Source organism: Diadema antillarum, unplaced genomic scaffold (genome assembly GCF_040938485.1).
Source record: "Diadema antillarum isolate AM-2024a unplaced genomic scaffold, OU_Dant_1.0 seq00001137_RagTag, whole genome shotgun sequence".
Lineage (NCBI taxonomy): Eukaryota > Metazoa > Echinodermata > Echinoidea > Diadematoida > Diadematidae > Diadema > Diadema antillarum.
The window spans coordinates 1,105,925-1,128,849 of NW_027271949.1; the positions used below are offsets into that span (position 1 = coordinate 1,105,925).

The window sequence follows — 22,925 nt, forward strand, 5'->3', positions numbered from 1 at the left end:
GCTATAGAAAGCCCTTGTTCAGAGTTTGTTCCAGAAACCTTTACTTCTCAATGCTCGAATGGTCAGAAGCTGTAGCGGTGTGATTGTGTGTGACACACTTGCACACAATGAAACCTGGCATAAACTTGAAGGATGATTAAACTTTGGGATAAATGTGAGGGATCACCGAAGTGATGCAGCTTTTTGAGTATGTAACAAATGCAAACAGAAGAAAACTAACCAGAAATGAATATAATTCATTCTTGGAAAAATGAGTAAAGAAAATGGGACTCCATCGGGATTCAAACCCGAGACCTCTGGATTGCTAGCCCGGTGCTCTACCGACAAAAAAGGGTGGAATTGAGGACGAAACAGGGGATTCTTAAACTGTGCAACGTAACTGAAGTTTTTTTGCCCCTTAAGAGTGAATGTTTGGGTAATAAACAACACAACGTATGGGAAGACATTTACCATCATTTTTCTTTTCCTTTTCATCTTTAGAGTCATCAAGTTTTTCTCTGTCTTTGGTCTCATCATCATCATCTCGTGAAAGGTCTTCTGTCTCCTCTGTTTCCTCTTCTTCCAACTGTTGAAGTTCCTGATCCAGTCCTTTGATGTCTGTCTTGGCCAACTCGACCTCATCGTCATCACTGTGGGGGAAACACTGCTCGTCAAAGCTCAGGGCACATTAAAGCCATAAGACACTAATTATGTCAATCATATGGTGTGACTCATGACAATAAGAACCTTTGATCACTCTCACAGCTTGCGAGCCACTGACTCATTTTATATTCCATTCAATCCTTGGTGATAAAATACCAGGACTACTACTTTTAAAATCAAACAATTACCAAGAAGTCTATTGATATCTTATCAACTGAGTCATTGAGAATTTTAACTGAATTGTATTCAATGCAACTATTTTAGTACATGACACCACCACTCTCCTCTGACAACCCTATAATGGTGTGCACCTACTGAGCACAGTATGAATGAAATACTCTCCTGCAAAGTCAACTAATAGGAACTGCCACTTACTACTGTAAAACATGATATATTCGCAGCATGAAATTTTCATGGATTGGAGCTGACTGCCTTTTTTTGCAGCATGAAATTTTTGTGGATTGCCTCTAGCATTCAACGCATATAGTTTTACAAGAATTTTCTCATGTATATTAATTTCGCAAATCTTGGCGCTCACGAAATTCGCGAAATTAAAATGCATGTGACGCGAACATTCCTCATTTCACAGTATTTCACAAAAATCATGCCATCATATAAAAGCTGTTTCAGTATCTTGTAACATTCACAAAGACATATAGTATGTTCCATTTAATGTTAACACCACATCTGCATGTTATCAAGGCTGCATAAGACCTGCACGACGTTTGAATAATAACACTGCTGTACGTGATGCATGGCATGCGAGACTGAGCATATCAAATAATCATTCTCAATGGTTTGAAAGGCTGTTGAGGAAGGTTGCAAAGCTACAAATACAATCTCCCCAAAGATCGTGAGGTTAGAACACTGTAATATTTCTGACAACAAAAATCATAATTGCTGGTTGGTCAAAGTACTGTAAAACGAGGAATATTCGCGTGCATTTTAATTTCGCGAATTTCGCGAGCACAAAGATTTGCGAAATTAAAATGCACGCGAAAGTTCTTTTGTACACTATATGCATTGAATGCCAGTGGCAGTCCGCGAAAATGTCATGCCGCAAAAAAGGCCATCGGCTCCAATTCGCGAAAAATTCATGCCGCGAATATATCATGTTTTACAGTAATTTGAGAGCAACGCATACCTTTAACTTTAATTTTCAATGGTAGCCATTTTTTTTTTGAGCATCAGTAACAAGCACAGAGCAAGGTTTCCACAAGGAATTAACACTTCACATCAGTGTTTTTGCACCTCAGGCACAGTGTATACCCATATTTATGTACTTAATATTCACTGCTTTCCTATATCCAGGGCTCCACACTAACTTTTATTTTTGGTGGCCCAAAGGCAAATATCCGACCTTTTTTGGTGGCCCGATCGAGTCACCACATTGATTCTTAATTTCTGAAATTTTGGTGGCCCGACATGCATTTTTGGTGGCCCCGGGCCACCGTTAGTGTCGAGCCCTGCTATATCACATATTCCTACACATTAATACCTGTTCACCACTTTGCAACTTTACATGTTCTAACAGTGAGTATTGTTTGCCCTTTGTTTACATGAAAAAAATTTACTTAAAGAAGAAATTTATAGGAAATAATATCAAATAGATTGACTGTTTTCCATCATTTAATGTTATTTTGATTAATTTCTGACATAAATCATGCAATAAAGTTGTCTCTGCTTTGAATATAAGAATCTTTATTTTTACCAAATTTGAGCACTGGAAAAAGTTCGATGCGGCTACGAAAAGTGCCAAATCTGCGACGTCACCAAATGTGTATGCAACCCAGTGAGATTTACGTATCTATAGGCAAACTGTGTGCACTTTTCAGGAAATTGGTGTGTAATTTGTTGTCAATCTAGGATAAATCGTCCGCCAAAACTATATATTCACGTCGTGAAATTGTTTGTTTGTTTGTGTTCATTGGAATCACTTTTTACACCCATAAATTTACGGAAAAACAAAGTTTTAAAAGCACAAAACCTATCGTCAGCTCAAGATTCACGATTGCCGTGATCAGCTGTTCCTTCGTACGGCCACAATTTGCTGTTATTATTGACACAACAAATCGATCATTGTGGGGGAATTGCGTATAGCTGAGGTAATCTTACAGACTCATGAAGGATGATAACTAAGTCAAAGAGCTGTAATTGATTGGAAATCATTTTTACACTCATAAATTTACGGAAATACGACGTTTGAAAAGCACAAAACCTACTGTAATCAGCTCAAGATTCGCGATTGCCGTGATCAGGTGTACGCACAACAGTACCAGCAGAATCGGCAGTGAAGAGGTATTCCTTGATGCCGTGATTTCAGCTTGATTCTTCTTCGAAATGGCATGATGAAGGTTTGTTAGATAAATGTGACCTTCTTTTTCTCTTGTGTGTTGGTTTAAATTCTAATTTCTACCTCAACTTGCTAAAAAAACAGTCTAACAAAGCGGGAAACTGCAACATTTCCGTGCTGAGCAGCAGTCACGATACACGTGTTGCATGCAAGCATGCACCGCTGCTGCAGCGATCCCCATTGTATAACACGTAGGTTGCTTGTAAACAAGGGGGTCCTCGGCGCAGTTGACCAATCGTGAACACGTATTTCGATCACGTGTCTTGGTAAGCAACAAGGCTGTTTACGCGTCTGGGAGACGATTTGCATAAACTTACGCATGTTTCAAACGGATTTATGAATGAAAGTGAGTAGCATGACATCATGCCATGACCATATTTGGAATAAGCAGAGGTAGAGCTTTCTGGAGGTACCATATGTGTCAGGATTCATCGCAAAATATCTAAGACACAATCGCCAAAAGAACGGTCATTTTCGCCGTAAGCGAAGGCAATTTGGTCTTTAGACGTAAGATTTTGGCCAACTTTTGAGATTGACATCCCACTTTTCTCTTCAAAATTCCACATTTTGTAGATTGTATTTCAAAATGTTGTTGATATCAATCAGAAACTAGAAAATTTCCCCTACAACGTGATACCAAAATGTCAATTTGGTCCCTGAGGTAGGTCATTTTTTTACCTTTTTCGGCTGTAGCGCGAAATCACACTTGCCGAGAAGTTTCGGGTTTTGCCAGAGCCGGTCTCATATAGCCGTATGGCAAATCAGCTCATACACATTAGGTGACGTCGCTCAAATCCGATGTTTCTTGTAGCGAACGGAGCTACGTGGTCATGGAAATAGGGTGTTTTTTCAATCTCAAAAACAGTTTGGGGGTAAAGTTACATCGTCTAAAAGATATCCAGTTTTGTTAACTAGCTTGTTAGCTTTCCATAGATATCAAACTTGTCATATTTCTAGATTCTCTATAAATTTCTGCTTTAAAAAGGAGAACATCCCAAGGATGTCCTGCACATAGGAGAACATGATCTTCTACAGCTGTATCATGTGATTATGTCCTGCACATAGGAGAACATGATCTTCTACAGCTGTATCATGTGATTATGTTTATTCAATTACAATGCAACATTTGAATAACCCATAAAATATTGAATAATGCTTTTCAGACACATATATAATAGTGGATTGCTTTTACCATTATCTATGGCAAAAACTGTTACACTGGTATGTTTGGTGAAGCAGGGTTCTCTTCAATCTTAAAAATCCCTTTATGGCAAGTCTATGGTTGAAGAGAACTGAATTCTTCACCCTATTCCAATTGGGGGGGGGGGGGTCAAATTGACCCCCCTCAACATTTCGCGCCACGATTCCGCAATGCGCAAAGATTTTGCCGCGTCGTTTCATGACTTTTTTCATTGAAGTCTCCCACATATTTTGAGACCAAATTTGCGACGTCCGAGTACACTGTTCTGAAGTTACGTAATGTTTTGCATATGCATGTCAACCCAAAAACGGCTCAAATTCATGATATCTTGTGCAAATCCAATGCAAATTGTGTTTTTTTGTTAAATTGATATAAATTAGATTATTTCAACTTTAAACCATTGAAATTAATCAATTCTAATGTAGATAAGCTTGAAAAAGTGCCTGCAAACAAATTTTGGCACAAAAACAATAGAGAAAAAAAAGGTCGAAAAAACAATAAAATACATAAGAAATTAACAAAACAATAAAAATCAAAAGAAATTGATTTTGATTTCGCTATTTTTTTACAAGAAAATTGTTTGATGTGTCTTGAGGAACGCTGACACAAACATTTAGGGATCCTTCAGTCATTTTAATGGAATTATAGATGAAAATATGATTTCATGCGTAAATTTGCATACTTAATTTACTAAAAATAGAAAGCCAATATTTTTCTTTTGTATGACCATGTAATCTTTTAGTTGACATCCAGCTCTATCTTCAGGCAAAATTTTGTGGCGATCGTGTGATCGGCGGCCGAGATCTGAAGGGGGGGGGGTCAAATTGACACCCCCCAGTAAAAACTTGGTCTCAAATAGCCCAGTTAGAATAGGGTTAATGAAGTTCATCTTTGCTGCTCATGACTAAAAGCATAATGGAAATAAAATCACTCTGCAGAAGGTGTGCAACCATGCATAATCTTGGGCCCTTGTGAGTAAAGGTGAAAAGCCACCCTGCTCAGACACACTTGGTTCCCGTTATCAGAAAGGTTTACCTCAATACCATATTTGCACATGTGAATTATCTCAATCTGGTCAGATATCTACTACATATATGTACACAGTGAGAGATGCATGATACAATTGGAAGTTAACAGTGTTGATCCAAAACAATTCTTTCCAGGCCACAATTGACTTGAATATGCAACTCAAATGTCAGCTGACATATAACAATGTCACTGAGAATTGTAGTATTACAGGACATTTTGATCATATGACATACAGTGTACACAGCACCAATGAACACATAATACCTACATGTTGGCATTCCTTCCTTCACATACCTGGACTGCTCAGAGATGTAATCAAACTCTCGACCATCAAAGTCTCCTTCATCACTCTCCTCCTCTGCCTCACTGTCAGAGGCTTTCTTCTTTGGCCGTCTCACCTTCTCATTCTGCTTAGTACCATGACCTTTCCCCTTCTTTGATTTAGCCTTGCCTGTGATATTGGAAAGAAACAAGATGTGTTCATGCACTTGACTCACAGGATGTGGCTGTTATGTACCAGGGGCCCCATTTCATAAAACTTGTCATCAGTGACAACTGCCATATTTCTATGACAAATTTGCTCTCAGTCAATCAGATGCAAGGATTTCAGTAGCTTGTCACATCTATGACAACTTGTCACTGATGACAAGTTTTATGAAACGGGCCCCTGATCTGACTGCAAGTGTGGTAGAATAAATGAAATTACAAGCAATATATAGCGACCTTCAAAAATCAACTCAGAATCTAAACAAAACTCAGCTTTGATATTAACAAGAAGTGCCCTACATTTCATACTGGTAGGAGGGTCTCATACATCTACATTACAGGCCACTAAGTGTAACATTTTTTTCATGCAATTGACTGAAAGACCAACTGAACTCACTTTTGGGGTATACAGTGCAATCACACTTCACATGACCTTAGCCAAAGTCATGGAAATGTTTGGGCACAGTTAGTGAACCTTTATCTTATTTCGACAAAATATATTACTTCTTGCAGTTTTACTTAAAGTGTCTTCTGAGAATTTGATGTCCATTTTTCATTCCTTGGCAATTATCAATTTGAAAATTATCAACATTCCAGCATACACAGGTATCAAGTGTTCAGACATGACACAATGAAAAGGAGCAGCAGCTAGTCAACTTTAACATCCTATGCATTGACTTTTTACCAGGCCAATTTTGTTGAGACTTGACTATACCAAGAAGCAGTTATACCGAATACAAATTTTGGTATTTTTCAGTCTAACATTCAAATAACTTATTTTTGAAAGGTTGCAAAATGTGTTGATTTTCCCTCATTCCTGGCCTTGGAATTCATCTAGAATTCAGCTACTCAACTGATGGCATCAATTTCTTAATTCCAGTGACGTAAAATTACGCATGTTACACTTGTCGTTGCATATGAATTTACGTGCATTTTCATTCACAGCTAATTAAGTTGTACAAGCAATCTGATACAGGGGAAACTCGATATAACGGGAAGGTCAGGACTGAGTCTTTTTCCTCGTTGTAGCATAGTTATCTTGTTATATCAGTTGGCATGAAAAAAGCATAACATAAAGACATTCATTTGTACATGTAGGACTACATATCACATTTCAATTAGTACTGATAACCTGGAAATGTGTGTGAGGGAATTACCTTTATGTGTAAAAAGATGTTTTTTGCCAATGAAATAGGATATCAAGAATGTGCTTCTTAGTGAATGTTCGAATTTGTAAATGAATAGTTTGCATGCGATCGTGTCAAGATCGTCTGTGGATTGGCTCCATCAGTCAAATTCCACAAGTAGTGTATTTCCAACATCTATACATGTACATGGAGTGCAAGTGAAATCCATAATTTCTTAGGGGCTGCAGTTGGCAGATCACGCAATGGGATCGGAAACTCACCTGTCAAATGCGGCAAAATGACATAATAGTAAATAAAACAACAGGTTGCATCAAAGGACAACAGAGAAGAGGAAAGGAGCAGTTATAAATGACGCGATATTCAAATACAACATATACCGGTACTAAAACGTCAAGATTGCACCAAACTATAGCCGTGTTTGTTTATTTGTGTGTGTTTTTTTTTTATATGATAAACAACTTCGCACAAAGCAACACATGCTTGAAAAAAAACAACAACAACAGGAAATGTAATCCTTACGCTGAGTTCCGAGGAAATGTACAATTTCATAATCATATAATTTAAGCTTGCTGGATGAAGGCCCCCCGAGTACATGTTACATCACATGCAGTATTTTCGGTCTCACCAATGTGCACAAAAGATGCTCCCTCCCTATACTCTGTAGGACAGATAAATATCTAAAGATAATTGAATTTGATCCCACCACAGTATATCTTGACAAATTTTTTGCAGGTCTCACAAGTTTGGTAAATGGCACCCCTCCCCCCACACACATTCAGTTGATTTTGTCTTTACCTTGATTACTGTCATCACTTTCCATCTCTTCATCTGACATCAAGTAAAGATCATCCTCCATAAGCCTCTGCAACAGAAAAAAGACACATTCAATGTTAAGCAATATTACAGTCAAAAGAAACACATTCTGGATTATCACTCTAATGGTAATATATTATAGGTTTTCCCATTCATTTTCAAACTTTTTTCATTCAATTTCACAAATTTTTACTTCAATTTCGTCGCGGAATGTCGAGAGTAGGCCAATCTTACTTTCAAATTCGTCTTTCGTCGTTCATTTTCAAATAAAGTCCATTCAATTTAGTCATTTGGTATACATTTTCGTCATTTACAGTTCAAATTCGTCAGTCTCACTCGCAGCACTCAAAACAGCAGGATCGATTTAGTCTTTTGTCAATCATTTTCGTTAATTTTTCATTCTTATTCGTCTCATATCTCTACCCGGTGCGATTTTCCAGTCATTCTTTTTTTTTTTTTCCTGTAACCGTTCACATTTTACATTCAGGAGTTAACATACACCTAAGTGCCCCCCCCCCCCCCACACACACACAGAACCACAGATACAGACACACACACAAGCAATCCGAGTACACACTGAAACAAACATACATGTACCATGTGTACGTATACCGTCTCGTAAACGAAAACACTGACAAACAATTTCTAGGCAAACATGATTAAAGACAAAATTTAAGTGTGAATTGTCGCCTGTTTAATGTCAAAGAATGGATAACAATTATGTTTGCTGCTTTCCAGGGTATAAAATTTAAACTTTGCTTCATGCATTAGGCCTATGATGCGAAAACCTGAACATTACGAGTTAAAGCTCAAAATGTGACACTGACATACTGTCCTGGGTTATGACTTTTGACTGTCGTTTATCCTTCAATCATTTCCATTGGTTGTCTTGTTTTTTGTGTATTGTTAAAGGGGAATACTAAAGAAATAGAATTATATATGAAGTGAAAGAGTGGGACACATAGAACAGTTTGTCGTTTACATCATTTAAAATGGCCTTTTTGAAGTGGAGTTAGAGGATTTTGAAAATTTACACCTGTCACCCCCCTGAAATCTAGGTCACAGCGTAAATTTCGAGGCTTTGCCGATGACGTCATGGGATGAAAGGAATCGCGCAAGGTCTTGAGCGCCGCAGGCCCCCGCGCGCATAATGCATGCATTGTATCATACAAGTTGTTGTAGATAGTATTTGCATACAAAGTTTAAAAGTTTGTTTTTCGATAATGCACGACATCGTACGGTAAGGCCATGCAGTGATGATCAGGATGATTTCTTGGTGGAATTTGAATGTGGGAGCGATGATGAACTGAGTGATACAGTACACACTAGTGATGATGGCCCTGGTGAAGTTGGAGAGATAGATGTTGCTGACGAGCCGCACGGCGGGGCGCAGGAGGGAGACGCTACGGGCGAGCTAGTGGGGAAGGCCCAGGGCGGTCCGGTTAAAGAGGACGGACTTTAATAGTGGAGATTGGCAGTACGAGCCCTTGCCACACGACAGGCCAGGGGACAATGTTGGTGACGCAGGACCAATGCCAGGTAGACTTCAAAATTTAGATGGGTAAGAGTTTTTTTTTATTCTGAACTGAAAATGAACCGAGCTTAGTGCTGACTTGATCTCGTACTTCAGAGCAGCAGTAGGCCTAACTGAACACAGCCCAGTCGCTGTAAGTAGCGCAGCGTCTGGTCGGGCTACATATTATCAATCACGTCACACTCATTGCACTCCTAACTATACACAGCCCAGTCGCTGTACGTAGGTACGTCGCGACAGGTATTCGCACAGCGTACTTACAGCGTCTGGTCGGGCTAACTTACTCCGTACTCCCGTTCACAGCTCATCAGCATTCTATCTAGCAAGAGCTAGGTACTGCACGATCCATTCATTACTTCACCGAGTCCATCAAAGTTTTATCACTATCGATGAAAATCGCAGTGCTCTGTATCGTTTATTTTATCACCAGATAGGCCGGCCGGCCTAGTCAAGACTTCGACTTAGCCGATGCCTGCGCATTGATTGTGTGGTATCTAGCGATTGCGTGGTATCTAGCATAAGCATTAGCGATCCACGTACGCCAAATGTTTCGCGAGTTTTTTTTTTTTAAATTATTATTTTCGCCAATTTCGCGAACCTGGTGCTTTTTGCGAATTTAAAAACACGAGAAAATATTAACTCTCTTTCCGTATATATTTCCCCCTTCCGTGGTGTACTCCACAACCATGAATTTAAGCACTCGCAAAATTATTGGCAAGTCCCGATTCGCGAAAAAATAGACTCGCTAAATACATGTATATGGTGTACACAGCTGTAGTACTACCGAGGAACTGCCGATATAATACATTGTACGTATCAAAGAGGTACGAAGCTCAGGCTTCTCGCCCGCTCTTTGATACACGGAGGCTACTGCACTGTGACATACGCGGCCGGTGATGGGTGCATGCATGTGACTGATCGACTACGAAGCACCATCGTACAGGCACTAGGCCTGACAGCTTCTGTATTTGTGGCCTAAATAACACGTAACAGACTCTATTTAAACGAGGAAATGTGTGATTTTACAGGAGACTTGAAGTAGAAAACAATCTTATTTCATTTTTTGTGACATTCTGATAAAAAATGTCTTGGGATTTCGGGGTATGAGCCTCGACATCACGCTCTCATCGAGAGCATACATAGGTAAGCTTAGGCTGTTGTGTGATACTTCCGGGTTTGCCTTTCATCCCATGACGTCATGGACACGCCCCCAAAATAACCACAGATTTTCCGATTGAGCATGATTCAGGATACAATTTTTCTAAGCAGCCGTTCTCCAAAACGCAATTTTCTAAATGGATGAATTAAAGGCCAGTGTGTTTAACATGCTCTATGCTTGAAATGGGGGAATAATCCAACAAAATATGCGTTTCCTTTAGTATTCTGCTTTAAAGCAAATGGTTAGGGAATAATGTGTAACGATACAGTTTACGAGAGAAACTAAAAATATGTTGGCTTAAAGTTGGTTCACCATCAAAATAAAAAATCGACAACATCTGACTTATTTGAATGAAAAATTCATGAAATTGTGTGAACAAAGACGAATTTGATCTTCACATTCTGCGATCCGTCAGCAGGAGGGACGAATTTGAATGACAACTGACGATTTTGAATGCTATGTCTTCGAAAATGTTTGACGAAAAACGAATTACAATGACAATTGACGAAATTGAAGTTTGGATTTGCGTTCCACCTGCTTCTCAAGACGAAATTGAATAATAAATCTTTGAAATTGAATGACAAAAGTGCGAAAATGGATGGGAAAACCTATAATATTACCGTTTCATCACACAAATGACCTTGTGTTGCAGTCGCACTATCATTAACAAGAGAATAGGGGGTCTCAGTATATCTGAGTATCACAAGTTCACTATTGATGCATTCTTGCAGACTATTATCTAAGAAGAAAATAGCAAACTTGGGAAGGTTTGGGGCACCTCAAGTCCCAGCCTCAACCTAAGGACTTCACCTAGAGACAGCTGTCAACAAGCATGTTGAATGCCCAATCCCTATGGAGTAAAACTGATGAATTCCAAGATTATGTGTTAGAGCACAGTTTTAACATTGTGTGCATCTGTGAGACATGGATAATGTCATCTGAAGATGCAGTTATTGTCAACCTTCCTCTCCAAGGCTACACTTTCAGGTACAAATGCAAAGCAGACAAAAGAGATGGTAGGCTTGCCATTCTTAGCCACGATGGATGGGCAGTACCTGTCAAGAATTTGTCTGAAATAAAGAGCTTTGGGTTCATGTCTGCCACTTAACCATCTAGTAACAACATGACCATTGACATTATCACAGTTTATACAACACCTTAAAATAAAGTAGCTATCCGACTAGTTGATTGCCCATCACGTACATGTAACAGTCAGTTAAAAGTACCATCACAAGCTGTCTCTGTCAGCTGTGCAATTTTTTTTTTTTTGCCAGCAAAAATGGATATTGCATGGCTGACTTCACCAATTTCCATTGACTCCCATGATAAACTTTTTTAACATAACTACAGGCAGCAAACCTGTGGAACATAAGTACAGAAACATGGCTGTGTTCAACATATTAATTTCATATATGTTCAATAATTGTAATTCACAGAAAATTGGCAATGTATGGGCATTAAAAGGGGCATTTGAAATTAATAGGTCTGCTTTTTTTTCTGTAATAAACCTTTTCATAAAACAATCTGAACAATTAGACCACGCTGCATTACAGTAATTAATATGAGAAAATATCAAAGTATAATATATCATAATACGCGTTTTGGAAAATGTCTAGGACGATAGAGCACATCAACACATTTCGCTACGTGGTTGCAGACGGCACCGACATGTTCAAGCCATGTTAATTTACTATCAATATTATATACACCTAAAAACTTTGTAGACGTAGCATGTGAAATATCATAATAATTGAAATTGATAGTTATGCTATCAATGCTTACCTTTTTATTATTGAATAACATATATTTCATTTTTTTGTTTACTATTGAAAACTAATCTTTTATTAACCAACCATCTATTCAATTTTCTCAGTTCCTCATTAAATGAATCAATCAAAATTGTTATACCACTATTTGACTTGAACACGCTGGTGTCGTCAGCAAAAAGTATAAAACTTATAAACTGAGATGAATCACAAATATCATTGATGTATATCAAAAATAAAAATGGTCCCAATACTTAACCTTGAGGCATCAGCAACGAATAGGTTTGTATAAAGAACAGTGATTATCAACAGTTACAAACTGATATCAATTAGGATAATTCTCAAACAAATGTCATAAATTTCCACATATTCCATAATCATATAATTTACACAACAAAATTGAATGATCTAACATATCAAAAGCTTTACTTAAATCAAGTAATAATCCAATGAAATATTCTTTATCATCTAAAGCTAAAGAAACTTTATGAATGGAATCAAGAAGGGCCACTGAAGCGGAGTGCCCTTCCTGAAACCATACTGGTTATCTGACAGAATATTGCACGAAGACAAAAAAAATTGTATAATTTATTAGAAAGACATTTCTCATAAGGAAACAATGACAACACAGAAATCAGGCGATAGTTTGCTAAATCATCAACTTTCCCACCCTTATGCACAGGACAACCTTCGCAATTTTTAGCCTATAAGGAAAAACACCATTAGACACACAAACATTAAAAATAGATGAAAGCGGCGAGGTAAGATGAATGATGACCCATATGTGTTGGATGGTGAATGAGCGGATATATAGTGAATGACATGAACATATCTAAAAATTCATTCGCATATTGACAGGAAGAAATGGATGATACGTTGATATCAAAATCTCCAAAAGCATATAATTTTATTCTCATTATTTACAATCTGAAGAATTGAATGAAGAGATGCATAAAATATTACACTGGTTGGTCAGGTGGCCTATATATAACACCTACAATAACATTCTTCCCATGGTCATTTCTGATTTCAATAATAATGCTTTCAATAAAATCATTATGTATATCCAAATCCTTTCTCCACGTATGAAAATAATTCTCCTGTGAATACTCCTACTCCTCCACCCCTTCCATCCTTTCGTTTACTTTTAAGAAATGAATATATCCACTTATATTGCACCTAGTCATATCATCTTTCAGCCAGGTTTCAGTAACCTCAATCATAGAGAACTGCAATGATAAATACCTTAAAATGACACAATATTATCATAATATTTTGAAATACTTCAACAATTCATACCGGTATGCACCATTGAGGGTAAAGTTTTAGAATCTATTAATTTGTTTCAAATATCATTGTTAAAGGGACTGTACAGTACTGGTTGAGGTAGATATTCATGTTTTGAACATTCCTAAGTGAGATAATGAAAAGCCTCTTATGATACATGAAAGAGCATGTAATTTTAAGGATTCAACGTTTATTTGATGAAAATTGGTTTTCAAATGGCTGAGATATCCAAAAAAGTGCTAATAATAAAAGGCGACATGCCCCAACTTTATTAGGATATCTTTGTTTCACCTTGTTTTTGGATATCTCAGCTATTTTCATCGAATAAACTTTTGATACCCCTTAGAACTGCATGCTCTTTGACATCTCATAGAGTAGTTCCTGAATATCTCGCAAAACATTAAAAGCTAAATCTTCACCTCGACCAGAACTGTACACACCCTTTAAATTCATCAGGGGAATAATATGACTCATTAATGCCATCATTAGGGGTTTCATTCAAGGGAGATAAACTGTGAGAGATTGAATTCAAATCAAGATCATCAACTGCACATTGATACAAATGACAAAGAGACATATCTACATTCATACAACTACCAAGGTATCAAAAGAGTACTAGAAAATCACATAAACATAGACACACAAAAATGAGATATACTATGAATTCAAAATATAACTGGAGGCTGTTCTTAACAAACATTTAATTAATGAGAATTCCCAGCATTAAACTGTACACCATTTTCAGGTGTTCAAGTCAGACGTAGAGGAAATCAATTTTTTTAAATTTCTTTCCCATTTGAGGCCTTGATCATTGCAAATATCCTACCATCGAGAGACCATGCCACAGATACCTTGTCTTTTCATTTCAGTACATCTGACAAAAATTGGGCACTACGTTAAGTGAGGTCCTCGACAATCACTCGATGAGATTCCTTCAGTTTCCGTTTGTTCTTCATCGAAGCTCGTTTGCGCCTGTAAGACGACAGTTTCACAATTATTGGGCGTGGATGGGTATCACTGGATCATGCGGCTCCTGCATAAGACTGGCTTCCCTGCAACTGGTCTCTCATTCAAGCAGACCTGCCAGAGACGCGATGCGATTGGTCGATGTCATGCGGAGCAAGATTTACACCGATGCTGGCAGCAACTTCACGGATGTTGTCTTCAGTGCTTTCATTCGGTGTTTCTTTGATGCCAAGAATGCGAACGTTGTTCGTACGAGAGTATCGTTCGATGTGATCAACCTCACACTTAATCATCTTGACCTCATCCTTTACCCTCTCAACAGACTCCTTCACTGATTCAAACTCTCGTAACTTGGCATCATGGAGATTTCTAGATCATGAAGACAAGAAAGCTTTTCTTTTATCATGTTCGATAATTTGGTCTCACATATATCCATATCGCGAACATATTTTGTCATCTGTACCATGGATTGAATCACGTGATCGATGTGCTGGAGAAAAGCTGAACTTTGCAAGAGGTCATCGATCGCTTGAGATGGGGGCGAGGGAGCAGAGTCGCCTGTTATGACAGCGGCTGCTGCATCGCGTGAGCTTGCTCTGTCCACTGTTTGTTTCGATCTTAAACCCGGCTTTGGCATTGTAGTTGGCATGTCCCTACGTAACAGGAACCAAATGACATAATTCGTTGGAATGTAGAACCAGCGAGAAGGGCAGGCTAGAGACAAGTGCAGATGCAATGACTTGAGTACTCACATGGTAATCAATAATTGGGACTGGTCAGTAGACATCCCTCAAATAGACAGACCCAGCAACAGAAAACACAGAGATAACTCACATCATTTTGCTGAATATTGCACAAAACAGACCTCCAGCGAAGGAAGGCAGATTAAAGACAGATTAAAGACAGTCACATACATGTAGTGTTGCTAAAAACCAAGCTGTCAGTAGGTAAACATGTAATTTTGAGTGAAATTTGAGTGGAATTTGGGAACACATTAGGAACTCTATATCAAGCCACCTTGATGGAAAATTGACACCGTCCCCTTTCAAGGAAATTGTTTGCAATTTCTGTGCTCAATTCAAGGATTTGTATGGACATTTGTTGATGTCCAAGGTGTCGTATCAAACAAAAAGTGTATGGTCTTTTGAGCTTACTCATGCCATGGAACAAGATTCCGCACTTGGTGAAAGATGAGACACACTATTTAACTTGGCTTCGCCTCGTTGAATAAAGTGCCTCTATCTTTCACCGTGTGTGAAATCTTGTACCATCGCACTTGTGACCATTCACTATTTGTATAATATTGACCCCCTGGGACTCATGTTGCCTTCTCAAGTTTCACTGAAGAATTCACAATAATCCTAGAGGAGAATACTGTAAGACAAGTTCCCCTTGCTATAACGGGAGAGTAGACCAAAACATAGACACATTTTAACAATCCGACATTTCCCAACACAATAAAGTTCAACGACTTGCTGGCCAGTTGTTGTCTTGATCAGTTGGTAACATCACCCACCTACAAATGTGTCCACACACCAATGTTTGTAGAACAGAATCATCTGACGGCCAAATATGGCAGATTTCAAAGTAATCCCTGGCCTTTTCAACCATTCTCCTACAAAGTCTTCTCTCAACTTGGACAAACCTCCACCTGATAGAAAGAATATGTATTGTGCATGACATCAAGGTAATTGATAGAGCATCTTTTGCAAGGGATGTAAAGTTGAGCAACATCTCTGATGACTGTTTGGAGAGTAATTTTTGGGAGGTGCCAGAAGAAGGACGTGCTGGAGTGGAGCTCTGTCCTTACAGTGTGCTTTCAGCACCTATGCATTTCACCCTAGTGCTGCATTTACACCATGCTCCCGACGGCCATAACAGTCACTTGTCAGGCCCCCCTTGGATAAAACAGAATGGATGTGAGACAACGCACGGGGACAGGATGGGCAAATGTCATAGGTTGTAATTGCCGTGGAGACCATGTCAGATTTTTAAACTGTCAAATTTTACATTAAAAAAATTGTGTACACTTCCAATTGTTGAATGCTGCGTTCATAGTACTTCTTCAACAAAAACACAAACTAGTGAAAATGCAGAAAAAAAAATCAGAAAAACTCAAGAAACATACTACATACTTATCAATGATTGTGTCAATAACTCTAGAAAGCTAATCAACTTCTCAATCAGAAACTATCGTCTCCACCTCCATCCATCACCTGTAACAAGTCACCTGCAAATACACTGATTTGTTTGTTGACAAGGTTAACACAATCCAACACAGCCTATCTCCAGATGTCTCTAAATGATCTCTGCTAGCATATCAACTTTTTTAGTCTTTGAGCCAACGACGTTTAACAACATTACATCACTTTAATACATTAATACTTAAAGCAACGTCATGCGAACTCTACCCCGTGCCGATGATGCTGCTCAAGGAGTGTGCTCCTGTAGTTGCACCTGTGATTGCCAGGATCGTCAACATGAGTCTAGCCAGTGGAGAGGTTTCTAAACAGGGCACGTGCCGAAATGTGTCTAGCCCACAAATGTATCACAACACATTTGTAAAAACCTTTTAACTTTGATTGCTATAAAGTGGAATCAAGGCAAAGTGCTAGTACAGCAAGAGCTTTGTAAAACAAGAATTATTTGCAAAGAAAATGGCTCCAAAAAGAACATGGAACAGTATATTTCAATAATTGTGAAAATGTCATATGGATGACAAAAAATGGTGTACATACAATTTGATTGTAAGAGAGAACACGATAGAATAAAAAGAGAGAAAAAATACTTTATTAGGTATTTATAACACAGTCAAACTGAACATTGGCCCCTGAAAGTTTGTTGACCCCTGTCTGTGATCTTTGACCTTGTGGTGATTTTCAACTCCCCAAGAGACATCTACCACCAAAGTTTGGTTGCGAACAGTCCTACCGAGCAAAAGTTATAAGCCATAATCGAAAAGCGCCATAAAAACTTAACATTAGCCCCTGAAAGTTCGCTGACCCCTGTATGTGACCTTTGACCTTGTAGTGATCTTCAACTCCCCAAGAGACATCTACCACCAAAGTTTGGTTACAAACAGTCCTACCCAGCAAAAGTTATAAGCCATAATCGAAACGTGCCGTAAATCTTAACATCGGCCCCTAAAAGTTTGTTGACCCCTGTCTGTGACCTTTGACCTTATGGTGATCTTCAACTCCCCAGGAGACATCTACCACCAAAGTTTGGTCCCACACAGTCCTACCCAGCAAAAGTTATAAGCCATAATTGAAACGTGCCGTAAAAAATTACCAATGGACCCTAAAAGTTTGTTGACCCAACACTGTGACCTTTGACCTTGTGGTGACCTTCAACTCCTCAAGGGACACCTACCATTTAAGTTTAGTCACAAATGGACACACCAATCAAAAGTTATGAGCCATAATTGGAATGTGCCGTAAAAACTGAACATTGTCTCCTTAAAGTTCGTTGACCCTGCCTATGACCTTTGACATTAAGGTGACCTTCCTGCTGGTAACATTTATAACTTTGCATAAACACTCTTCACTCCAAGTTTGATTGACATTGAAGCACTCAGTACAAAGTAATTAAGTTTTTGTAGCGTTATGGACGGACGACGGACAGATGACGGACAGACCATGGATGGACGACAGATGGACGACAGACGGACAGACGATCCCTTAGTCTCCCCTCACCTCTGGGGGGCTTAAAAAAATATGTAGTTGGCCTATCACCCGGCCTTTCATCCTTGTAAATACAATTATAAGGAAAAAGCTCACTCCTTTTTATTTATTTTTGCTTACCTTTCTTGATATTCATACTAAAAAGACAATAAAAGTAATGGACATACCACATTTGTTAAAAACCGCAATGGCTATCACTCTTATCCATACCAAATCTGAGGTCCTTGATTTTGATGTTTCCTCCTCCTTCTCCTCTTCATCTTTTAGATCTCGAAGCTTCTTCTGGACCATCAGCGAAAAGTAATTCACTGTCTTGTCTCTCCTGAAAAGAAGGACAAAAGTTAATAATTGATGTAAATTTTCTTGTGACTTCAGACACTCTTTGCAGCTACACAATGATTCCACTAAAGACTTCTTAGTTTGAACAATTAAGCAATCACAAACAAGACACACAAAGAGTATAATATATTCTCAATGTGGATGCAGTTTCATTCAAGACCACTTCACCTGCTTTTACCTTGAAGGGGTCTATGGACAATTTTGGCCACATTCTGGTAATAAAGTAGATTTAAGACCTCAAAGTCACCTCTTGGATTAGCACGAAGTTTGGTGCCAAGTTACCGGTTACATGTAGTTGTAATCACTTTAAGAAGAATGATACCCAAAAATACATGTTGATTGAGTGAATGTATTGATAGCAATATTAGTAGAATACATCAGTGAAAGTTTGAGGAAAATCGGACAATCCGTTCAAAGGTTGCGAATTTTTGAAATTTGGTGATGAGACCACTGGATCAGAAGATCACTACGGATCATGGCACTTTGCTGCAGAGACATAAAAAAGGGCCATTTTAATTTTGTTCTCATATGCCTTTACCAAATTGTATCTATTTCTACGTGATGATTCATACATTGGGCGTGTAGGATGTTCCGTATAATCTGTATTTATGGGCAATAATTAGCCAAAATTGATGTGGGAACGTCAAATGAATGTTCTTTCAATCACCATGACTAATATGTATCGGTAACTAGCAAAAGCTCAGCCCTGTTGGATCATGAAAAGCTACCATCAAATACAGGTCAAAGAGAAATAAACATATTTACAATAAAATCTGGTAAGCTTTTGATTTTCCAGATTGCATTTGATCATAATTTTCATAATGCTACTGGGCGCTATCAGACTAGCGCTTGTGTGTATGCTCGACCATATAGTATGTTGTCAATGTTTGATTGAAGGTTCATCGAATTAGCTTGCAACAGGCACACAGTGAAGCTGGATGGAGGTTGCGAAACTCACTAGTTTGAAACTTGCTTTCATAAGTGCTAAGCACATATTGATGAATAAACAGAAACTGATAAGGAATCTTTGTAAAGTTGTGTTGTTGTTTTAATCTTTTTTGTGTAGAATATGTAAAAAAATAAATATTGCTTGAAAAAATAGTGTCCTGTTTATCTGAGGTCTGCATCTGATTATACAGTGAATATAGTGTGCACTGGAAATATTTCTGGGAGACATACATCATTCAGCCAGTGCTCCCAATTATCAGGTGCCTGATTATGTGGTGGATACTGTACACAAAATATCTCAGATTACATGATGTGTATTTTAAAGGAAAAAGATTGTGAAAAGCCCATCTGATGAAGTATACTACATTCATCATAATGAAATTTTCTAAACTTCTTGCCTCCGCACTTCTGGTGTTATAATTTTATTCACAAAAATATTGAATCATTTAATTTCTATGCTTTTTAGACAAACTGATCTCTGTGGCCCCAAGTTAAGCACAAGATTACCTTCCATACTCTTCTTCAGCTTCCTCAGCATTGAGAGTCCTGTAGGTCTGCATGGTTGTAAAATTGTACCACGAGTCGACAGGGTATGCCTCAAAGGTCCCATCAGCCAGTTGAACAAGTATGAAGTAGCTTGAGTTCTCATTCACTCTGCCTTCCTTTCTGCCCTTGAATCTTTAATGGAGAAATGTTGATGACAACTATTCAGTTAGCACATTTATTCTCACTTTAGCACATGTTGGTTGCTCAAAACGCTTGCTACAAAGTTTGATTTCAACTGACAATATCCAAAAATGAAGATATTTTGGACTTTTAATCACCACATAGCACTGCAATAAAAAATTTACATTACTAGCAACAGCAAAACCGATGGTATGTAATCAGCAAGTGTTTACTAGGATTTAACGACCAGGATTTACAGGTAGGTACTACATGGATGTACAAGTAGTTATACTGATTCTAACATGTGTTCAGATTGTGATGTTATGAAGGGTGTCCACACATCCACATTTAACTTTGATTACTGCATTTGCAGGCAATAATGATGTACCATTTTTTAAAAGAAATAGTCAGTCAATGTGGTTGTGGCCTCATTATGCTACCACAACCTAGTACAATCTTTCTAACCAAGTGAAATACCCGCTCAACAAAGTCAACAACAAGCATTTAAAAAAAAAATCACACAAAATGTGTATATTGGACTACCGGCATGCAATGCACCAATGAGCAATCTATAATATCCAATGACTGAATGACCTATCTTAATGGTTGAGGTTTTGTTCTGTTTTGTTTTGTTTTCTTAGTAATCTGATAATACAAAGTGTTCATTCCTGAGAAATGTTTATTTTGTGAGAACTTCTTGGCTTGTTGGAATTATGCACTATTTTGATAATTATCTAAAGGTAATTTCCATGATTTAAGAAAGAGTCTACTATTTTAACTACCTGTGGTGCACTTTCAGCCATAATTTGTGATGACGTACATGTATAGACATGGAGTTGACCTCATGCTCAGCATCAGCTAGCAATTCAGTCGAAGTAAGAGAGCGCATATGCAGCACAAGAAGCAGTGCATGGGGCCCTGTCGCCTCTCTCCCCGCCCCCACCACAACCTACCTTAAATGTGGTAACATATGGGACCAAGAAAACTGCACTTTAGGCAGCAACCTCATAATCACAGTCGCACTAAAATGTTTCTAAAAAATCATCTTCAAACCATCAAAATCTCACTCCCCATCACCCCATCTTACCCTTTTCTATCCACCCAGCAATCGTTTTCTCACACCTTCCAGAAAGTAAAAAGGAAATGAAGCAGGTATATGGATCAATAATGAACATTGGATGAGAAGTCAACTTTCAGCTGAACTAAGTTTTCTTACGCTGTACATTACTTTTTCCTTATTCTTTATGTTGGCTAGAGGATATCTACAGGTGTACATGGCTTTATCTTATCCAGCGTTGCTATTTTCCTTTTTAAATATACAAGCCAAAGAGGTTTCTAAAAGATGCTGCCACCTATTACATTGTAAGCCATTACAGTAATACATGTACATACATTCTAGACTCAATAACCCTTGACCAAAATTTGGGCAAGATCTGTTCGGAATGTCGTCTTGCAGGATCATCTTCCATTAAAGGACAAGTTCAACTTCATAGACATGTGGGTTGAGTGAATGCAGCAATATTAGTAGAACACATCAGTGAGAGTTTGAGCAAAATCGGACAATCCATTAAAAAGTTATGAATTTTTGAAGTTTCTGCTCAGTCACGGCTGGATGAAAAGACTACTATAGCTTGTGATGTCACATGAGTACAACGATGTAAAGTTCAAAGAATAAAGAAAATTCAACATATTTCCATTTTTCTCGCATAACAAAAGAACACTCGACTTCTCTCTTTCAGAAGGCAGGGGGAATAATATTACCCGTAACATATGTCAGTAGCAAGTCGAAGAAATGTGCACTTTATTCAAAAAGTAAAGTTTTGTGAAATTCTCTTTTTATTTTCTTTATATAGTTGTATGCATGTGACATCATACACCGTAGTAGTCTTCTCTTCCAGCAGTGACTGCGCAGATACTTAAAATATTCGTAACTTTTGAACGGATTGTCCAATTTTCCTCAAACTTTCACTGATGTGTTCTACTAATATTGCTGCATTCTCTCAATCCTTATGTATATGAAGGTGGACTTGTCCTTTAAGAATAGGTGAGAATTACGCAAGCATAAAGATGAAAAAGCTCAAAATGGAGGGGGGGGGGGGGACATCCGTTCCACTCATCCCCCTCCCTTTGGTTGCACCTATAATAACTACCACGGTATATCACAGTTGACAAACTTAACAATCCTGCGTCTTTGAAGTCAATAAACCTACAAATTAGACCAACCTGGGAGGCTCAGGGTATTCTCCCAGGAGAAATGAATGTTTGATTGCCTTAATATGTGACCGGCGACAACGGTTTCAAGCAAAAGTCAGAAATTTTGTAAATTCATTTTTTCATTGAATCATATTGCCCATTTCCAAAGCTTTGCATTGATATGAAACACTTGTATTTTCCGGCACAGTAAGTGGTCACATAAAGCGAAATATAATGCCCTTTTTGATTTGTTAGCCTGACAAAATTGCGAGAAAACGGGCTTTGAAGATTCACCTCTTGCTCGAAGACAATGCCAAGCGGCGATTCGAGGTGAGAATCACCCATCCGTACGATGGTGGCAATTGAGATTAAGCTCCGCCTCTAGCAACCACAGCGGCTTCTGATTGGCTCACTGAGAGAGTCAAATTTCCCGGGCACCTTCCTCGGAACTCAGCGTATGGAGCCGAGTACACAATGCGTTTCGCTCGGGTTTGTTTACCAGTACATCTTTCAAGATGGCAGATACGATAAGCTTGCTGGTTACATTGTATGTATACATGAGTGTGTATGTGCACATATTAAAGGACAAGTTCACCTTCATAAACATAAGGATTGAGAAAATGCAACAATATTAGTAGAACACATCAGTGAAAGTTTGAGGAAAATTGGACAATCGATGCAAAAGTTATGAATTTTTTAAATTTTTGTGTTG

General features: G+C 38.3%; 1 protein-coding gene across 2 annotated transcripts in view; it reads right to left on the reverse strand.

The window, feature by feature from the left end:
- Positions 1 to 22,925, reverse strand: part of LOC139744121 (general transcription factor IIF subunit 1-like) — a 76,214-nt gene that overhangs the window by 23,393 nt on the left and 29,896 nt on the right. For both annotated transcript variants that reach the window (XM_071654578.1, XM_071654576.1), the window contains exons 5-9: positions 19,862 to 20,032; positions 18,278 to 18,389; positions 7,655 to 7,721; positions 5,520 to 5,676; positions 451 to 629 (exon numbers count right to left, since the gene is read on the reverse strand). In XM_071654578.1, the coding sequence (XP_071510679.1) occupies positions 451 to 629; positions 5,520 to 5,676; positions 7,655 to 7,721; positions 18,278 to 18,389; positions 19,862 to 20,032 (686 nt within the window). The remainder of the gene's footprint in view (positions 1 to 450; positions 630 to 5,519; positions 5,677 to 7,654; positions 7,722 to 18,277; positions 18,390 to 19,861; positions 20,033 to 22,925) is intronic.